At 40.5% G+C, this 19,016-nt stretch overlaps 1 protein-coding gene across 2 annotated transcripts in view; it reads right to left on the bottom strand.

Moving 5' to 3' along the window:
* The window catches only part of Dis3l2 (DIS3 like 3'-5' exoribonuclease 2), a 326,249-nt gene that overhangs the window by 171,686 nt on the left and 135,547 nt on the right, over positions 1–19,016 (bottom strand). For both annotated transcript variants that reach the window (XM_021198088.1, XM_021198087.1), the window contains 2 exons: positions 10,358–10,458; positions 7,486–7,733 (listed from right to left, as the gene is read on the bottom strand). In XM_021198088.1, the coding sequence (XP_021053747.1) occupies positions 7,486–7,733; positions 10,358–10,458 (349 nt within the window). The remainder of the gene's footprint in view (positions 1–7,485; positions 7,734–10,357; positions 10,459–19,016) is intronic.

Below are 19,016 nucleotides of genomic sequence, written 5' to 3'. Positions count from 1 at the left end.
ATCTAAAAAAGTCTCAAGTAAACTGTTGGTAGTCACAGTGTCACTAAAATGAACTGCAACATGGGGATATCATGAAGCAGTCAAGAACTGGAGAAGGTATTAATGGCCAGAGAGGGCAATCGTGTGGGGCTGGTTCTCTCCTTCCACCCTTACATAGAGTCTGGGGGATTGAATTCAGATCACCAAGTCTGGGGGTGCCATATCACCAGCCCCCAAATAATAAACATTTCCATGATAATCTTATTAATTCAATAATATCTTATTAAATATAGAGCAAACCCTTAATAATGAATTATTGGGGTGAGATTTTAGAAAAATGTCATTGTCAATAGTATATATTTAAGTTTTGTCAATACTTAATTGCATATGTTTCAAAAATAAAAGTGAAACTATATCTGAATTGTGATATTGCAATAATAGTTGTAAGGAAGAAGCATTTCCTCAGTAGTGAATTTATAATGATCATCACCACAAATCTTTCTAATGCACCAGAGATTCCTCATGAATGCTGTATTCTAACACAGGCAGTGTAGTCAAGCTTCCTCCTGTTGGTGGGAGGAACTATGAGGGCATAAATACACTCTATGGGAAGCATCAGATTGGCTGCCCCAAATGATAAGGAAATAACGAAATTATGAAGAAAAGGGACCAGCTACAGACAAAGGAGACTATAACAGAGACAGTCCTTCAAATAAGCCTCTTTACATAAGAAAAATATGTTTGGATTTTGTATTTGTATCAGTAAGACATCCCCAATATTAGTGTCCTTGGTAGCTTGTCTTCTTTTCTCTATTAAATATTTTTTGAATGCCAACCTTAAAGTTAGTCTATGTACAAGTCATACATTCTTATATTTTACCATCACCCTTAAATAAACATTCCCATACATAATGACCCATGCCCCATATTGTAAACTCCATGCAGATAAAATGGTATCACAGGCTCGAGAAGCCACAAGTGGAAAACAAACCCAGACTGATCCTGGGGCCCAGAACACCAGTAACTATACAAAGCCTGGCTGCCACTCAAGATGTGGAAAACACAACAATGTCTATGCTCATATATTGTTCATACTGCTTTCCATAATCAGAAGTAGAAGGTAAGTTACTATCTCTTCTGAATCAGTTATGTGACACAGCAAAAGGCAGCACTAAGGAATGGGGATCTTAAGGAAAATGGTTTTTTGTTTGTTTGGTTGGTTGGGTTTTTTTGTTTATTTGTTTTTGTTTTGTTTTGGTTTTGGTTTTGGTTTTTCAAGACAGGGTTTCTCTGTATAGCCCTGGCTGTCCTGGAACTCACTCTGTAGACCAGGCTGACCTCGCATGCCTCTGCCTCCTGAGTGATGGGATTAAAGGTGTGCGCCACCACTGCCCAGCTTGGGAAAATGTTTTAACAGTAAAAACATACACGAGTGGGTGGGAAGTAAGATTACTGCTGATTTTGATTTTGGGTTTTTTTTGGGGGGGATGGTATTTGTTTGTTTGTTGAGATAGAGGCTAATGCAGGCCAGGCTGGCTTCAAACTCAATATGTAGTTGACCATGGCCTTGAATTTCTGATCCTCTTACTTCTGTGCCTGGCACTAGAAATGAGGTTTAGTAATACGAAATGATTTTAGGGAAGGTCTTGAAGCAAAAGTGTGAATCCATATCATCACAAAGTGAGCAGCTAGAGGCCAAAGGCAGGCTCGGTGTGTGGAAAGGCTGGCACTGCCCAAAGTCCACACCAATGCACTGTAAGCAGGAGCATTAGGAACTGCAGTAGAGGTGGTGACTTTGGCAGAATTTTTTTTTATTGAGATTGTTTTTTCCATTATTGAGAAACTTAAGACTTGGGTTCATCAAAATCAGTTTCTCAGAAGAAAAACATTTAAATGCACAATAGAACTTTTTTTTTTTTAAGTTAACACTGTCTGGGCTACAGCAGAACCCAGAGAATTCTTACAGCTGAAAAATTCCAGGTGCTACATAATTGACCTTTTGATACTAAATGGCCTATTAAATTTGCAACGTGTGTATCTTGGTGCTGAGGTCTACAGACAAACTAGCAAAGCCTTGAGACCTGGAGTTGAGTTCCACAAGGGTTGACTTGGCTTCTGACCCTTTTTTTTTTTTTTAATTTATTTCTGTGTCTAAGAGGAAGCAGCACCACCAGTGCCTGACTCTGGGCACCTTCTTCCTTGGCATCACGAGCCTGCAGAACTAGCCTCATCTACCTTAGAACACAGAGACGGCGCTGGGGGCAGCAGCTCAGAATTATCAATCCAGCAGAACTCCAGTAATCTCTTCAGCCAGATTAGGATGTTGTTTAGATAATGGGAACATACAGTTCCCAACAACTGTTTCTGTTCCTGGAGATGAGGGTGCCTCCATGTATGGAAGCACCCAGGGGCTCCTGCTCCTGTATCCAGACTACAGGCTGAAGAAGAAGTATTTGCTTCTATCGGGTGACTATATGAGGACTAGCCCTTTAAAAAAAAACACTCCTGGTGAAAAGCTAGGTGATAAAGATATTCAGGCAGACCCCACTCAACCTTCTCCACTGCATACCATGGCAATCAGAACCTCTCTTCTATGTTGCTTAGCCATTGGCTTCAGCGGACTTTGCTGTCCTCATTGAAATGAACAACGCTGCAATCCATTCTCTCCACCTCACTCCAATAGCTTTGAGTTAAGCCCATACATCCCCAAGTTCAACCATAAGCCTCTCATCTTTGCTGAACCTGAACTGACCTATTCATTTCCCCTCCAAGTCCCCAAAACTTGCTAAATAATCTAAGTAATATGTCAGTTTGTTCTAGACCAATTCCTGTCCTATAGCCTCAGCCTTCAGGGTTGCCCCAAAACACTATTTGTTCCTTAAAGTACTACTATGAAACCCTTTCATTTCCTTCAAGAGTTATCCTTATATTATTTGAAAAGAAACCACACCACACACACCTAGGAGGAGGTGGCCTCGCTATCTTTGTGCCCACAACATCATAGACAGGATGAGGCTGAGACAGTGGTCCTTAGAGCTTTGGTAGTAGGTTGTACAAGGGTCTAAGAAATACCACTATGAATGTCACTATGAGTGTTTCAAATGGGAATGAAGATTTAAGAAAGTTGAGGAGTTCCTAAAACTGTAAATCTCATTACATAATTGCAAATCATTCCAGAGAGGAAGCCAATGCTGCTCTTTGGTTATTCTGGACAAGAGTCCACTACTAAATATTAAAAGTACTAAGTATGCTGTGATTTATGACAAAAAGCAGTGGTCCCGAAATGCCAGCAAGGGCTCGCTAAGACTACTGTTTGGGTTCTGACAGAATTACAAGCCTAATAATTCACTAAAGGTAGTAGGTATATTGTAAAGTCAAGTGAGACTCCACATGGCAATTCCAACATCAAGACAGAATATAACCCTAAAGACCATAGGTCTCCAAACTATAAAGACTTCTGAGCTTCCCTTAAACTGAGATGCCAAAGTGTCATAAGGGATGCCAGAGAGGCAATTACAGCACATGGGAGCCAAGGCCAATGGCTTCCTAATGATCTTCCCAAAGCTACTGATGTCATATATTCTATAAATGTTCATATTCTTTTCAATTTTTTGCTAAATGTGGGAACTTCCTAACACTGACAGCCTCCACCTGATCTGTACATGTGTCATACGCTGTTACCATGCACTGACCTTGATGTCATGGAACTTTGGGTCTCCTTATTTTCCAATCGAAACCTCCCCTCATTCCCTGTATTTCCTTGTCAACCTAGCTCCAGACATGAGAGTCACCTTCAGTTCAACCTCATCATCTGACCAGCTTTATCCTAAGGTATTTTTGGTTAAAATAAGCTTATAGCCAAGTAAAATATCAAATAAGTGATTGTAATCCAAACAGCATCTGAGCTACAGTAGTGAAATTATTAGATGCTATGTGAAAACCCCGAAGGAGGCCTGAGAGTCAGATACGATTTTTGGAATGGCCAACTAAGTTGAACTGAAAAGCAGACTATTTCACCAAGTGGTGAGAGTCACTTCGAGTAACTGTAGTATGCAAAACCTTGGAGCCGTGAGCAGGCAGTCATCTAAGGAAACAGCAAAGGATGGGAGATCGTGGGAGCTTGGTAGTAGGTTTTACAAAGGTTTGCTCTCGGGACACTGTGGTTACACTACTACCAGCATCTGCCATCTGAGATCTGGAAGTTCTAAGAGCCTTCTACCTTTTCTTTCATGCAGAATTTACTTTCTCCCCCCCCCCTGAATTTTTTCACTCCGCTTGTCTCCTCTGCAGTTTTCCTGCTTCAGGTTCTCCCACTTCCTCTGGCTTCTACTCTCTAGCTGTTCCTTGGGCCCCTTTCTGTTCACTCTAGATTCTCAGTCCAGGAGATTTGTTAGCAAAGAGTTTCTGTCTCCTAGGAAATTATCCTATATCTCCCCTTTCTTGTATCTCCTCCAAACCTTCATAAATTTATTTTCTTTCTGTGAAAGAACCTAAGACCATTTGTTTTGTACTGTAGTGGGAGATCAAAAAGACAGGCCAGTCATTTCTGATTTCTCCGTGCTTCTTCCCAGAGAGCTGGGTTCACAGTCCTGCACATGAGGCGGAAGGCCACAGAAACCTGGGTCCCACATCTACTTTAAGATACTTCCTAGAAATTATCTGTCATAACTTGGTCAATGCAATTGTCTGCCCTGTGAATTCTGTTTTGTGTCCAGACTTCAGCATGTGATCCACAGACTGGCCGTGTATGCTGCTGTGCAGGTAAATGGCTGTGAAGTAGAGGAGCTTGGCTCACAAGCAGAGGGTGGCTGGTCTTGTCAGGGTACTTGAGAGAAAAGCTTTGCTAGTTATGAATTTCTCATCATCCTTCCTCTTGGTTTTCGTGCCCTGGGTTTTAGGAGAACCATGGGATTTTAACAGTAATCCCCACGTGATTTAAATTAATGCAGGTGGGATTCCATTTCTTAGAACAAATTATCTTTTTGCCATTTATATCCAGGACTTGTATTAGTCACAGTTTCCAGAACTGACTCTAGCTTGCTCCCCTTGAGCTTCTTGGGTGGTACATCACCTTACACATACTTACGGCTGTCTGCTGAACTAAACTTATCCACCAAAAAGGAATCTAACTTTGGACTTTAGGAATTGGTAACAATATCATGAGCAGAAGAGGCTCAAGACTCTTTGGTGAAAAGACACAGGGAAGAAATTTCGGAGGAAGACACTTCAGCTAACTTCAGTTTTAGGCACTGTTTATGTGGCAGCTTCCACCCACTGCAACTACTACCTCATGCTCCTGGTCAAAGCCTGGCAAAGATGAAGGAAGAAAGCTAGGCCACTGTAGCACATCATGTGCAGACTGGGAAACAGTGACCTCAGTTCCTAAAGATCAGTAACTGATAGCCAGAACAAAACGGCAGGGACCACCAACAGCTCAACAGCTGCAGCTCTCACCCTCTGGGCAACAGACTCCATCTGAGAACCTCATTATGGAAAGCTGTCGGGCTTTGTTTTATAAGTAAATTTTCTCTTTTCACAAAGAATTTAAAGGTGTTTTAGGAAATACAATTTGAATGTCTTTACATTACAAATGTAGACAAATCATAGTTTTTCATCTAAATATGATAATAGTCAAGCTTTACTTTGGAAGTTACATAACATATGATTATCATTTTAGAATATTCTTTCTTTAGAACCAGTGAATACACTTGCTGTTTCCAACGCCTGGATCCTTTTGTAGCTGCTGCCGCACTTAACTCAAGCCAAGGGTTCCTGATGAGATAAGGGTTCAGCTGTGCATAGAGAATATATAAGGTCCTTCAGAAATTCACACCAGGAAGATTTTCTGACTACACCCTTAGACTTGAATACTCAGGAAATGGCCCAATCATGCTTGCACAATGGGATATGGTAGAAAGGCAGATAAAAGACAGATGGATTTCCTGCTCTGACACGGCAGTTTCCCTTGTCACTGCCCAACAGAGTGTGGCAACACAGTCAACAGGGGCAGGTGGCATAACCATCATCGGGCCCTTTGATTTGATGGTGAGAAACTGGCACAGCCTGTGAGAAGGGCTATTTGGAGCTTGAGAGGTTGATGTCATTCTTTGATAATAAGTTAGGCTTTAAAATGATGAGGCTACAACCACATACTTCAGAGCAGAAAAGAAAGCACAATGGTTCCAGCTCTGAGACCATGGAAATTACTCCAGTCTTCACAGAACTGGAAAAGGGCCATGGGGTGAGGCTTCTTAAATTACATCATTATGACACATGAGATAGACAGACAGATAGATAGATACACTCATACATAGATAGGTAGATACATACACATACATAGAGGACATGTACATGTATCTGTACATACATAAATGATACATACATGCATACAAACAAACATAGACACATAAATACATAGATAGACACATAGATAGATGCATGGATAGGTTTGTTTGTTTGTTGAGAAGGGTCTCATTATATAGCCCTGGCTGTCCTAAAACTCTCTATGTAGCCCAGAATGTCCTTGAGATCCACATGTCTTGATTGTCTCAGTGCTGGGACTAAAGGGTGAACCACTGTGCCTGGCTTAATAGATTTTACTCTGCTGAACTGACTAAGCATTAAGAACGCATAAGTAGAATAAATCTAACAAGAGCAGCACATAGTGGCCAGTGGTCATTCATTCAGGACTAGCTCTGAAAAGCATAGAGCATTTCCTGGAGGGTTTTAGTCAAGTTGAATGAGCACTACACTAAACTACATGTAAGTGTCCAGACAGACTCTTCTACATTATATAATTATGTTTTATTCCATAGAATGCAAAAACTAGATACCATTATAAGAGGTCAAAAATGTAGCTAACACAATATTACTTTTCTTTCATAATGAACACTAGTTATAAGAAGAAATAGGTATAGTATTCATGATGAAGGTCCAGCAGATTGTTCAAACAAAATAAATGACAATCCTTAAGAGTCTAAAACCATGACATATATGTTTAAGTTACAGTGATTTTTTTGACAACTATGGGTACCCTTGTGTTCCTCTCTATCTCCAATGCCATGTATGGAATCTTTGGCATTCTTTAAACTGAAGATCACCATGAACAAGTCCAACATTCAAACATGTCTACATGTTCACATTAAAGCACAGAAGCCAAAGATTTCCTGAATATAGTGGGACTTCTCATATTTTAACATAAGGTCTGAAATTAGAAGACTGACTGCTTAATACAAGAACTTATCTGCAGTACGCACGTCCCAGGGGTATTTATGACATAGCAGGAAGAAGTCTAGAGAGAATTTATATTTTATGCCAAAAGCAATGGTGTTTGCCTGGTAATTCAAGCCATCTATAGGTGACCTATGGGGCAATTCTTAGATCGAGACAAAACTGCACCAGTACCAAGGCTCTTAGTAAGACCTAAAGTACATAAGCTGCTCACCTAAAGCCCGCCCACACTGCCTTCGTCCTGTGCCCTGCAGTTTTCTGCCAGAGATCACCTACCCCAGGGCAAAATTACAGTCCTCCTTCCAGTCTATGATGCGGCAGATGAACAGCGTGTTGGCATAGTCTTTAGGTCGGGTCATGAAGTCCTGGGGACAGTCCTTGAGAGGTACATAAATTCTAGGTACTCGGTGGTCTGAAGGAGAAAACAGGGCGTATTTCTTAAACAGGTCACTGTTCTTATCAGCCAAGAGTTTCAGGATGCCAGTTGCTGCTCGGGAATGCTTTTTCTCCAAGATGTAAACCACCTGAAAGCACCAAAGACAAAGTTACTGTTCCTCTACATGAGTATCCGTCAGAAGGTCAGCAGGGCATTATCAGATCAACCAGCTGGACCTAACTGCCTTAGAGTTCACCATGAAGTGGCTCTGTGATACCCTGTAACTAAGTGACCTATATGTAAGGGGCAACACCGTGAGTATTCAGGAAAAGGAAGAAACTATGAACAGATGAATAAATTAGATGAATTAGATAAAAGTGCTTTCGATAGTCATGCTCTATGTCTTATAAAGACATGTGCAGCAGAGCAGGGATGGATAGCTCCACCATTATACTTTTCCCACAGGAACAATACCAGGATTTCCCAAGAACAAAACAGTAACTGCTTTATGTTAAAATGTTTTTAAACATAAAAAAATTACTGTTCTCAATTGGGATGTAACTTCTATTTCTTTGCTGACATCTCCTGATTTCTCAAATGTGTCCAGAGAATGTGTAATGTTTGCTGAAAATCTTCATAATAGCTTCCAATTGGGCTCTTATTGGATAACCCAGTATCTTCGGCATTCATATCAGCTGAACATCTTTTCTCACTTAATATAGTTGGTTTGGCTTTTGGTATATATAGTTCTTAAGGAGTTTCTACTATATTTTAGACCTCTAGGCTGTCACCTTAAGAGTCTCTGGGTCCTACTTCAACCTCTCACAGACAGAGGCAGAAATCGTATTCAACTTAAACATACTTTAGCCTACTGAAGAGAATTCAGTTCTAATGATAACTCTGTTTTCAATGCAATTTTCATATGTCTGGTTTATATAGTAACACTGGACTCCTGCTTGTGTCTGCTAGTTATTCCTGTGAGGTAGAAGATAATCTCCCAGGTTAGGCTACTGGAAGTATGAAAGGGATATCTCTGGCCTTCAAGGACAGAGTCTTCTAATTTAGAGTATCTATCTTATCAGAGCAGGATCTCCCTTGTTGGTACTCCCTGGCTACTCAGCATCTCTAGGTACAACAGAGAATTCCCCAACCATAGGGACCATAGGCCTGTTGAGGAAGGGCCTTACTAGCCAAAGGCTAAGTCTTCTGGATGAGGAGAAAGGAGCTTTCTGTGTCAGTCTGCCCTTTTCACTGTGGTCTCTGGCAGCCTGGTGCCTGAGTGGGGAAAAAGGTTTCCTGAGCCTCGTGTTTCTTGTTGTGGGGTCTCTTGAAGCCAGTCAGATGTCTGCTGTGTCTTGGTAGGGAGAGAAAGGTTAGGGGCCTGAGGTAAAAGGAGAGCTCTTTCCCAGGGCTCCCAGTCAATTTCCTTTGCCAGTGCTGCCAGGATTACCTGGTATTTCTTGAGAGTTTCATGTTAGATCTGAGGAGTGAGTCTCCTTGCCCCATCCTCTATCAGAAACACAGGGAGTGTTACCCCCTGGCTTTCTCTTGCTCTAGAGTTCCTAATTAGTTCATCCCCCTTTCTACTGTTCATAGTTCTCCTCTGAATGCCTATTATATTCTTCCCAGGATTTATAGTTATGTTTAGTATGAGAAGAAAAACAAGTTCATGCCATAGTGTCTGAACCAGAAGTCCCTGCTTGTCCATTTAATTTTTGATATTTCTGAAGTACAGAGAGCAGACCTATTATGCATTCAATGTCAGCTGCCCTGGGAATGACTCTGACTCCACACACATTTTGCATGGAAGTGCTATTTTTTTCCTTATAATTTTATGTCCAATTCATTATGAAACATTATCCAACAGAGAGAAGAAGAGAAGAGGTAAGCATGGTGGAAAGGTGGCAGGAAATGATAGACAGAAGTTTCATGGACAGAGGCCAGCTTTAACTAAAGTCACAGAGGATCACAGCTCAGTGCAGTCAGAATTTGATTTGACAAGGCAAGCAAAATGCATAATTTTTATGTAAACATTCTTTGTTTGTTTAATTTAAACTATAACATAAAAAATGTAAATACTGTACAGGTGATACAAAACAGGTATAGCTTTGTCACATGTATGTTATATATAGTATATAAATATGTAATATACAAATATATATACATACCTATGTGTACGTTATATACAACACACAGATAATACATATCCTTCATGCCAAAAACACAGGAGGCAACCAAAGAACTGTGAGAAGAGGAAGGCAACACCTCCTGCCCCTCTCCCCATGCCAGGCTACCTGCTCATGACAGCCATTTCCAGCTAGCATATCTTAACATCATTGTCCCCAAGAATACCTAGCAAGATGAAGCTCTCACTGACCCATGAACAACAGAGGACATACACAGTATAACAACTTATAAACTCCTCTGTGGACAGGCAAGAGAGCTACTCTCGGCAAAATGGTTGATGTGCAACCCAGAGTAATACTGATGGATGTCTGTGGTACAGGAAGTCTCACTACAGTTTCACTTTATCTCTTGTCCTTGCAGTACATGTGCCACCAAGAGTAAGAGCCAACTGTGTTTGGTCCTACACCTGAAGATGCCACTAATATCCCAAATCAAGCAAATAAAGACACACTCACATGTTTAAGTTACAGAAATCCTATCCATTTCCCCTAATTAGTGGTTTCTGTTGATTTTCTGATTAACTGAGCTCTTACAGTTCTGATGAGCATCCCAAGTGACAAGTAGAGAAAATATGTGGAAAAAGACCTTTGCTGATTTTTGAAGTGACTTCTCTGATAAGGCTTTTGTGTCCTGTGGTATGGGGATGTTCTCATCTTTCATAACTGGAGTACTAGAATCTTCTTTTCCTGTTTCAGAGAAGAAAAAAGAAGAAGAGTAACTAGTTAGTTCCATGTCCCCTAGGCACACAGAGATCTTTAAATTCATACTAGAAAGTTCATGGAGGTCAAGTACTCCACAGTACCTCTTCACAAAAGAGGAATGTACACAGGCAGCTGTTGGGCAGCGGTTTGGATAAGGCCAAGCATGTCATATCTGTGCCTGAATTGAACACCTGCTCTTAGCAGGCTACCTTTGACCTATTTAACATAAACAGCATAAATGTAGAGAGCATTAAAATTAAATTGCTCATGAGTAAAAATGCTAGAAAGTAAAATGTATAGCTCTTGTCCACATGACAGTACACAGCAAAGAATGAAAGTGAAAAGCAGCTGGGCAGTGGTGGCGCACGCCTTTAATCCCAGCACTTGGGAGGCAGAGGCAGGCGTATTTCTGAGCTCGAGGTCAGCCTGGTCTACAAAGTGAGTTCCAGGACAGCCAGGGCTATACAGACACACACACACACACACACACACACACACACACACCAAAAAAAGAAAGAAAGAAAGAAAGAAAGAAAGAAAGAAAGAAAGAAAGAAAGAAAGAAAGAAAGAAAGTGAAAAGCAAGTTTATCATTTACATCTCATAAAATCAATTAACATAAACCTTTACTTTCTTTTTAATTTGGCATTCTTACAGGGTAATCCCCCCGCCCCCCCAAAAAATCACATTATCATAAAGTCTCATGGTTGACAATTTCACAGAAGCTCGCTATAGCACAGACTATCTGAACATTAACAAAGTACTTTGGAAAGTACTTTAGAACTAGCCATAATGAAAACAATGAAAATTAAACTGTATTTATTGAATGAGTGAATGAATGAATGAATGGATGACCCCACAACCCAATTCTGAATTTCCTAGTTTTCAGTTCTTATTGACAAGGGCTGTTGCTGTAACTGAGCACTATCTAAGATGCATACAGCCCTAGATGCAATCCCCAATACTGCTAGGAAGGAAAAAGATTCTTAGTGGTATCATAAGAATAAAGTGCTTAAAAACCTCTAATCCTAATTTTCTATGCTTAAATGTTGCAATGCACATTCACCCAGGGAACTGAAATCACATCTCCCCAAGGAAGGAGTGTCAGGCTTTGTACATGAAGCATTTCATAAAAATATCCATGAGCAAAAACAGCAAATTAGACTTTATGAAATTTTATTTTTTTATTTTCAATTGTTAGATTATATTTTCTCTGAAAAATATTCTTCTACAGCTATAGCAGATTTTTTATTAACAAGGATCTATAATCAATTCATACAGCACCTACTCCAGGAAGCTGACATGCACTTATTTAGACATTTGCAAGGCCCAAATAAATCCTTTTCACAATTAGCTGTCTCTTCTGGGCAAGTTCCGGAAGCACTGCAGTGGTCTCAAACTCAGCATGATGAACTATATGTTTCTATCTTTGCTGAAACCCACCCACCATAGTGTTACTGAAAGCAGAATTTTCAATCTTCCAAATAATGAAAAACAAACTCTCCCATAGGAAATGACCTCTCTATCAGTAAAAGGATGGTAACCATTCAAGATCAGCTTTTAGCTTTGATTAATAACCAGAACTTAAAAAAAAAAAAAAGTTGCTTCCAGAACATTTTTAAAAAAATAGTCTGAAAGAAAACACACATACCCAGTGACCTAGTGTTGATTTCTTTTGTTACGTTATCTTGCCAGTGTTTTCTACAGATTAACACAATTCATTGAGAAAGAAAAAGGGAAGATAAAATTATAATTGCACACTACTTAGATATCTGATATTAAGGGTTTGGACTTACAAAGTTAATCAGGTCAGAGTGTGGGGGGAACAGTTTTCTTTCTTTCTTTTTTCTTTTATTTCTTCCTTTTTTTTTCTTAACTGTCTTCTTGGTAAATAGCTGAGGCTGACCTTGAACTTGTGATCTTCCTGCCTCAGCCTCCTGGGAGCTGGGAGTTAAAGGCATGTGTAACCATACTCAGCTGAGGCCAGTTTTTCTATAACAGCCCAGACCCAAGGCAAGCCTCTCTCTGGGATGGCCACTAGACAATAGCCAGCTCCATTTAAAAGTGATTATCACTTTAGGTTCCATGCTGATAACAGCAAGCCTGCCAGTCCAGAGGGTATATCAAGTTACATCTAAAATGAAAGGCTAAGAATGGAAGTGGGCCCAGGCATGACTTCCTTCCATCATACCTAAAACATGACCTTTCCAAGTTCTCTGCATTGAATAGTAAAGTTGCCAGTTTAATAAAAAGGTACTGCATTGATTAATCTGAAGTCATTTATTAATTCATTTATTTGAGACATTAGATATTTATTGAGTATTAGGTATTGAGGATTTGGCTTTTAGTAAGAGAAGTATGTTCTAAACTCTTAAGAAACTTATATACATAATGTGGAAATGGTATTAATAAGTAAACACTCTGTAAATAGAAATGATAATTTGTGATGAATTTTCAGGGAAAAAAAAAAACAGCCCTAAAGGAACAGGGAGGGAAATACAGTTGAGAGGCTAAGAAATGGCTTATGAGGAAATGACATTTACATGAAGACCCAGGGATGGTGTGGGCAAAAGTAGGAAGGGTGTGAGGGACAGCACGTGAAGAGGTAGGGCAGGGCAGTCTTCATGTGTGGTCCTGACTACAGTCAAGGACCAGAAGGGAACCAGAAAGCAGATGAAACGATGGGTTATGCAAGAGATGGGAAAGGAACAACAGCAGTGAAATCAGGTAGGGCCTTCCTTGCAGGATACACAAGTCCAGAATTTCAACCTAGAAACAACGGGGATCTGGGTTTGTGCAAGAGTGGCATGGCCCAGAGTGGCATGGCCCAGAGTGGCATGGGCTAGGTCAAGATTGAGTAGATTGAGAGTATGCATAGAGAACTTACTTGAGGACAGAGCTGTGGTACAGGCACTAGAGAACTAAGATATATTTTGCAGTTAAACTGATTGGTGGGAATATGAGAACTTAAGGGTTACTGCATATGAACAGTGAAGGGTTATTTCCAGCTTTATGACCTTGGCAGTTACATTAGTAGGGGTACCACTTAAAGTTTAGAGAAGGAAGTGAAATCTAGAGTTCTAATTTGGAGCTGGCCATACATGCTGAACAATCAGCTCAATACAAAAGTTTACAATTCAAAAGTGACAGACTGGCTTTAAATACAGTTTGTATGCTTAGTACTTCCGTACTTAAACTTTCAGTCCACCAAGTAGAGCAGAGGTTCAACACAAATCTATAACTATTACATTCACAAAACTTTTCCATTGCTCCATACAAGGAAGGGCTAATGCACCATCACTGGTGCGGAAACAGAAATGGTCCAGTAAGACTTTTACAGTAGTTATCAACGGGTTGGAGACACAGTGCTGGGTGGGAACGAGCTGCCACAGGAGAAAGACAAGACTGGGAAAGAGGTGGAGCAAGCTCCATGGCAGAGACTCTAGTTACTGCCCATGTCTAGTCTCTTCTTTCCTAATTATGAGTGCTCCAAATTTTAGCAGGGCAGCCTGGTCAAAAGACCATATTCTTTAGGATTTTTGCAACTATGTATGGCTGCCAGTTTTGGCCATAGCTTTAACCAGTAACATGTAGGGGAAAGTATTACTAGTAGCTTTCAAAAAGGATCCTTCAAGTCTAGAGACCCAGCTTTCTCTTCCCTCAACTTACTGTTGGGAATGAGAGAGATATCAGTTTCACCCTGAGTACTCGCTTTGGTTTTGGAGGCCAGCAGAGCAGTAGGACAGGAGGAAGCCTGTGGGGCTGTCTTGCAAGCCATCACCTGCTCACATCTGGTCTTCTTTAATATATGAGAGGAATAAGCTCCTTTTCATTTAAGTCACTACTATTTTAGGATTCAAAGCTATTTTCAGCAGAACATATTTTCTAACATACAGGTCCAGACAAAGGGAGTGACAAGCTCAGACACTATCCCTTACAGCATCCCAGAAGCCAGAGATGATTCTCTATTGAGAGTATACAGCACATGGTTAGAATTATGAAGTTGGTAGTGCTCTGGAGTTGACAGACAATAGAGTAAGAATGCTTTGTGTGAGATAGCAAAGCCTTAATCACAAGAGTAGCAATGATGGCCAGCAGAGGTCATGCTTGTAAGAGGGGAGGAGAGGAGAGGAGGGAGGGGAGGAGGGAGGGATGTTCTCATCATTATGAATGATTGGTCTGAAAAAGTAGAAAATGGGCTTAAATTTAAAATGCTTCTGACGGATTCTCAGGAACGCTGCTGACAGAGCAATGCAATACCAGCATGGACCTGAGCACTGGGCAGACCTGCCAGTGCTTCTCAATGGGGAAAAGGTTGTGACCTCCACAGTGTTGATGGCCATACTGAGGACAGAGCTGCCAGCTCTGATGTCCTTTCTGTCTCAAACAACTCTAGACCAAATATTTATTTAAAAGATAATTTTCTTTTGATTCCTTTATTATATATTTATTAATTTGTGTGTGTGTGTGTGTGTGTGTGTGTGTGTGTGTGTGTGTATACATATGTGCACACTCAATCAATCCATGATGGACATGTAAAAATCAGAGGACAACTTGAAAGAGTTGGTTCTCTCTTTCTCCCAAGTGGATCCTAGGGATGGGCTCAGACTCAGAACTTTGGGCTTGATGGCAAGCACCTTCACCTGCTGAGCCACCTTACCAGTCCTAAAGGAGAATTTTTTCAAAACAAGGTATTCTACTAATATAAACAAATTTTCAAGACTCCCCAAGAAATACTACGGAAAGAAAGTCAAGTAAAATCCTATCTCTTTCCATCAATGATCTGAAATTCTATTTAAACAGTTTGAAAGTTCTAGTTTATTAGAGTTAGCATTAACACCTGTATAAGACTCAACCTTATCTTAGTAAGAAAAACTATTCTGATTGGCTATTTCCTATAAAAATAGGCCAACAAGCCTAAGGATTCTTAACACTTTATAAGCACAGCAGACATTTTCAGGGCTGGCAGACCACTTGCCTAGCATACATGAGGTTCTAGGCTTAATACCCAGCACCACAAATAATTACTAATAACTTTTTTAAAGTGTGTTTCGAGTCTGGAGAGAGGGCTCAGTGTTTAAGGACACTTGCTGCTCTTGTAGATGACTCATTTAGTTCCCAGTCCTCATATGGACGCTAAAGTCATCTGTGACTCCAATTCCAGGAGCTCTAGCACAACGTTTTGGCCTCTGTGGGCATCAGGCACACACGTGTATGCAGACATATACAAGTAAAACACTCATATACATTAAAAATTAATAAATAAATAAATAAATACATACATACATACATACATACCAAGGCTAAGGCCTTTAAAAGTAAGGGGAGGGGTATTAATCTATCAGATTGAAAGAGCAGTACACTCATGTGACAAATCCAAGCCCATCTCAAGTGCTTGTATATTTACATACCAATCACTGTTGTGGGTTGGTCTAATGCTGCTATGTATTTGAATGCTAAATAATGGTTCCCCAAGATCTGGATGGCCCTAATGAGGAAATTCTCAGGTACTCAAGCTTTTGTTGTATGAACCCTGCTCCTCAAGTTAATCTGTTAATAAAAGGCTAAAGCAATATATAGACAATAGATAGAGGTGGGGAGATTTTCAGTTACTTGGCTGGGGGTTGCAGGTAGAGAGAGAAGAGAAAGAAGAAAGGACAGGGGGAGAAAGAGAGAGGAAGAGGGAGAGAGGAGGCCACCATGAAAAGAGATGGACCATGAGCATGTGGCCAGGAGAAACAGCAAGTAACAAGGGATATGTGGCTGGGATGGAAGCTAGAACAGCTCCAAAGCCTGCCTAATCTAAGCTGACAGCTTGTAAATAAAATACCTGGATTGTGTATCTTTTATATGAGCTAGCTAGAATTTATAATTCCATTTACAGATCACTAAATAATCTGAGGCCTATGCTTAAGAAAACTTTCTTTTAAAAGAATTTCCACCTGACTTTGCCAGATAGCCAGGGACATTGCCAGCCCATAAACCAATTCAAGAGTGGAGATTCCTTGGTTGCCCTAGTCAGTCAACTTGACCCTGAGCTACACATCCATGTTAAGAGTCTGTTCCAGGTCTACCCTGATGGTAGAGTCTGAAGGTCTCAGACTCTTGGGAAGAATCTGGGCTTTATTTCTAGCTCCACAACCACTAATTCTCAATGGCATCTGGACTCTAAAAAACAATTTCAAATTGATTTTATTTACTGTGTATGAGTATTTAGCCTGCATGTATGTAAATGTATCATGTACGAACAATGCCTGCAGAAGTTAAAAGAGGGCATGGGATCAAGAACTCCATAAATCTGGAGTTCTGGGTGGTTGTGAGCCACCATGTGGGTGCTGGGATCTAAACCCAGGTCCTCTGCAAGAACAAATATGCTTTTTATTACACAGCAGCCCCAAGAATTTTTCCCCCAAGCCACTAAAGAAAGGTTTTTGTTTTTTTTTTAAGGTTAAGTAAATCCACAAATATCAAACACACAGAGAGAATGCCCCTCCAAGAAGCAGAGGGGGTTACCTGAGAAGCCCAAGTAGTCTCCCCTTGGGGACTGGGGTTTTATAAGTTCTTTGAAAGGTCTTCTTCTCCTAATTTAGGGTTGGTTACTTTTAAGAAAGACAAGATGGATGACTGGCCCAACATTGTGTAAACATATCCTGATCTGGCCTTGAATTTGTTGAGCCACTGACAGAAGGCCTACCCCTACAAGAAAAGACCCCTGAAAGACCTTTGTTTTAAGCTGCCAGGCCTTGGTCTTAGGTCAGGAGGATGAGGAAGAAGAAAGCCATCTTGAAGAGGAAGAAGACAGACATTTTCATGGTTCTTTTCCCTATGTCTCTGCCTCTCTGGGAATCTCTCTAATGCCTAGTCCTTCATTGACCTCTCTGAGGTCACACTAATGACTGTCAGGGTTTTGGGAGTGCCAATTACTCTAGCTTCTTCAAACTGTCAGAAGGTAGCCTCAAGGTATTTAAATTTTTCTGTGGGAGGGCAAGTCTGAATAAAATGCTCACTGTCAATGCTAGAAGACATTTTTCCAGGTGACTGTGGGTGGAGAATATTAAAGAGTGGCATTGACAATCTTCACAAGAAACACAGTGGGCTTTCCTTGTGGCACTGCCCAAAGTTCCTCAAAAGCACGAGGGTAGACAGAAGCAGGTACTTTCACGTTGCTTTTTCTCGTCAATGCACAAGGAAGTATTCCCATCAGGAGTCTTATGGAAAAGTAGTAAGTAGTTAAAGAGGAGAAGTTCCACAGTTCAAGGTTCAAGCAAGAAGGTGCTTAGCAGAAATGTGGTCCAGAACCTGTCATGGCTCCAGTCTAAGCTGTTCCTAACACAGTATGTCAAGATCTAGAAACAAGCTAGGTGGATGAGCTCCAATGTGGCAGAGAAATCTGTAATTCAGTTGTAAACAGACATGGAAGGATTTTAAGTCTTAAGGGTTATCAAATGATAACATCTTCTTGGTGTAATTTCACTGCTTTCATCCATAGAGGTGACAAACCTCACTAATTTGGTATCAGAAAGATAAATTAAAACCCAAGCCCTACTACTTAAGGCCAAGCAGCTTTTAATAGGTTATTCTGTCCCTAAATTTTTGCCTTTAAAACTAAGAACTGTATAATTTTTGTGGACATGTAGTAACCCTGACACAAGTATGCTAACAAATATTGTCAGATGGTATTAACATTACTATCTTCATCAGCTCTAATTGTGAGCTACTTTGTTGTTGTTTAGTTGGTTGGGTAGTTTTGTGACAAGGGTTTGCTTCATAATCTAGACTGGCCTCAGATTCATGATCCTCCTGCCTCAGCCTCCTAAGTGTTAGAATTATAGGTTGGAGCCTAGTTTATTAGGATGAGTTTTGACTGAATCTAATCCTTTAACTTGGGCACAAGTGACTGCCAAGAATATACAAAACAATGACAGCAATGTAAATAAGTTACATTTCTTGGTATATAAAATGTAACCTGCAACCCTATGTATTGATCACTTTTGCAACCAAAATACTAAATAGAATCAACTTACTGGACTGAATGTCTTAGCTGATAGTTTCAGCTTCAGCTCAGAGCTACTTTACTCCATGTATCAGAGCAGAGCATCATGGTTGCAGGAGATTGTGCCAGAAGACAGCTGTTCACATGTGACAAATCAGAAAACAGACAGCACCCAAAACTAGGGCCTGACCTGCTGCTATTGACCTACTTCTGCAACTAAGCCTGAACTCCTAAAGGTTCCACAGGATCCCTAGAGCATAACTGTCCAGCTAGGGAATACACATTCAAAACAGGAGCCAGTGGAGTACTTTTCAAATTCAAAACATAATCTTCTACTGCTAGATACCCCCAGGCCCTCCCTAAGCCAGTTTCCAAGTGTGCTGACTAGTTTAGGTTAACTTGAGTCAAGCTAGAGTCATCAGAGAGGAGGGAGCCTCAACTGAACTCAGTTAGAGTGGCCTTTCTCTACACAAAGGATAAACAGGATGAGAAAGAAATTAGGGAAACAACACCCTTCACAATAGTCACAAATAATATAAAATACCTTGGTGT

The sequence above is a fragment of the Mus pahari genome, chromosome 5, assembly GCF_900095145.1.
Source record: "Mus pahari chromosome 5, PAHARI_EIJ_v1.1, whole genome shotgun sequence".
Classification (NCBI taxonomy): Eukaryota; Metazoa; Chordata; class Mammalia; order Rodentia; family Muridae; genus Mus; species Mus pahari.
This window is presented reverse-complemented; position numbering and strand designations above follow the sequence as displayed.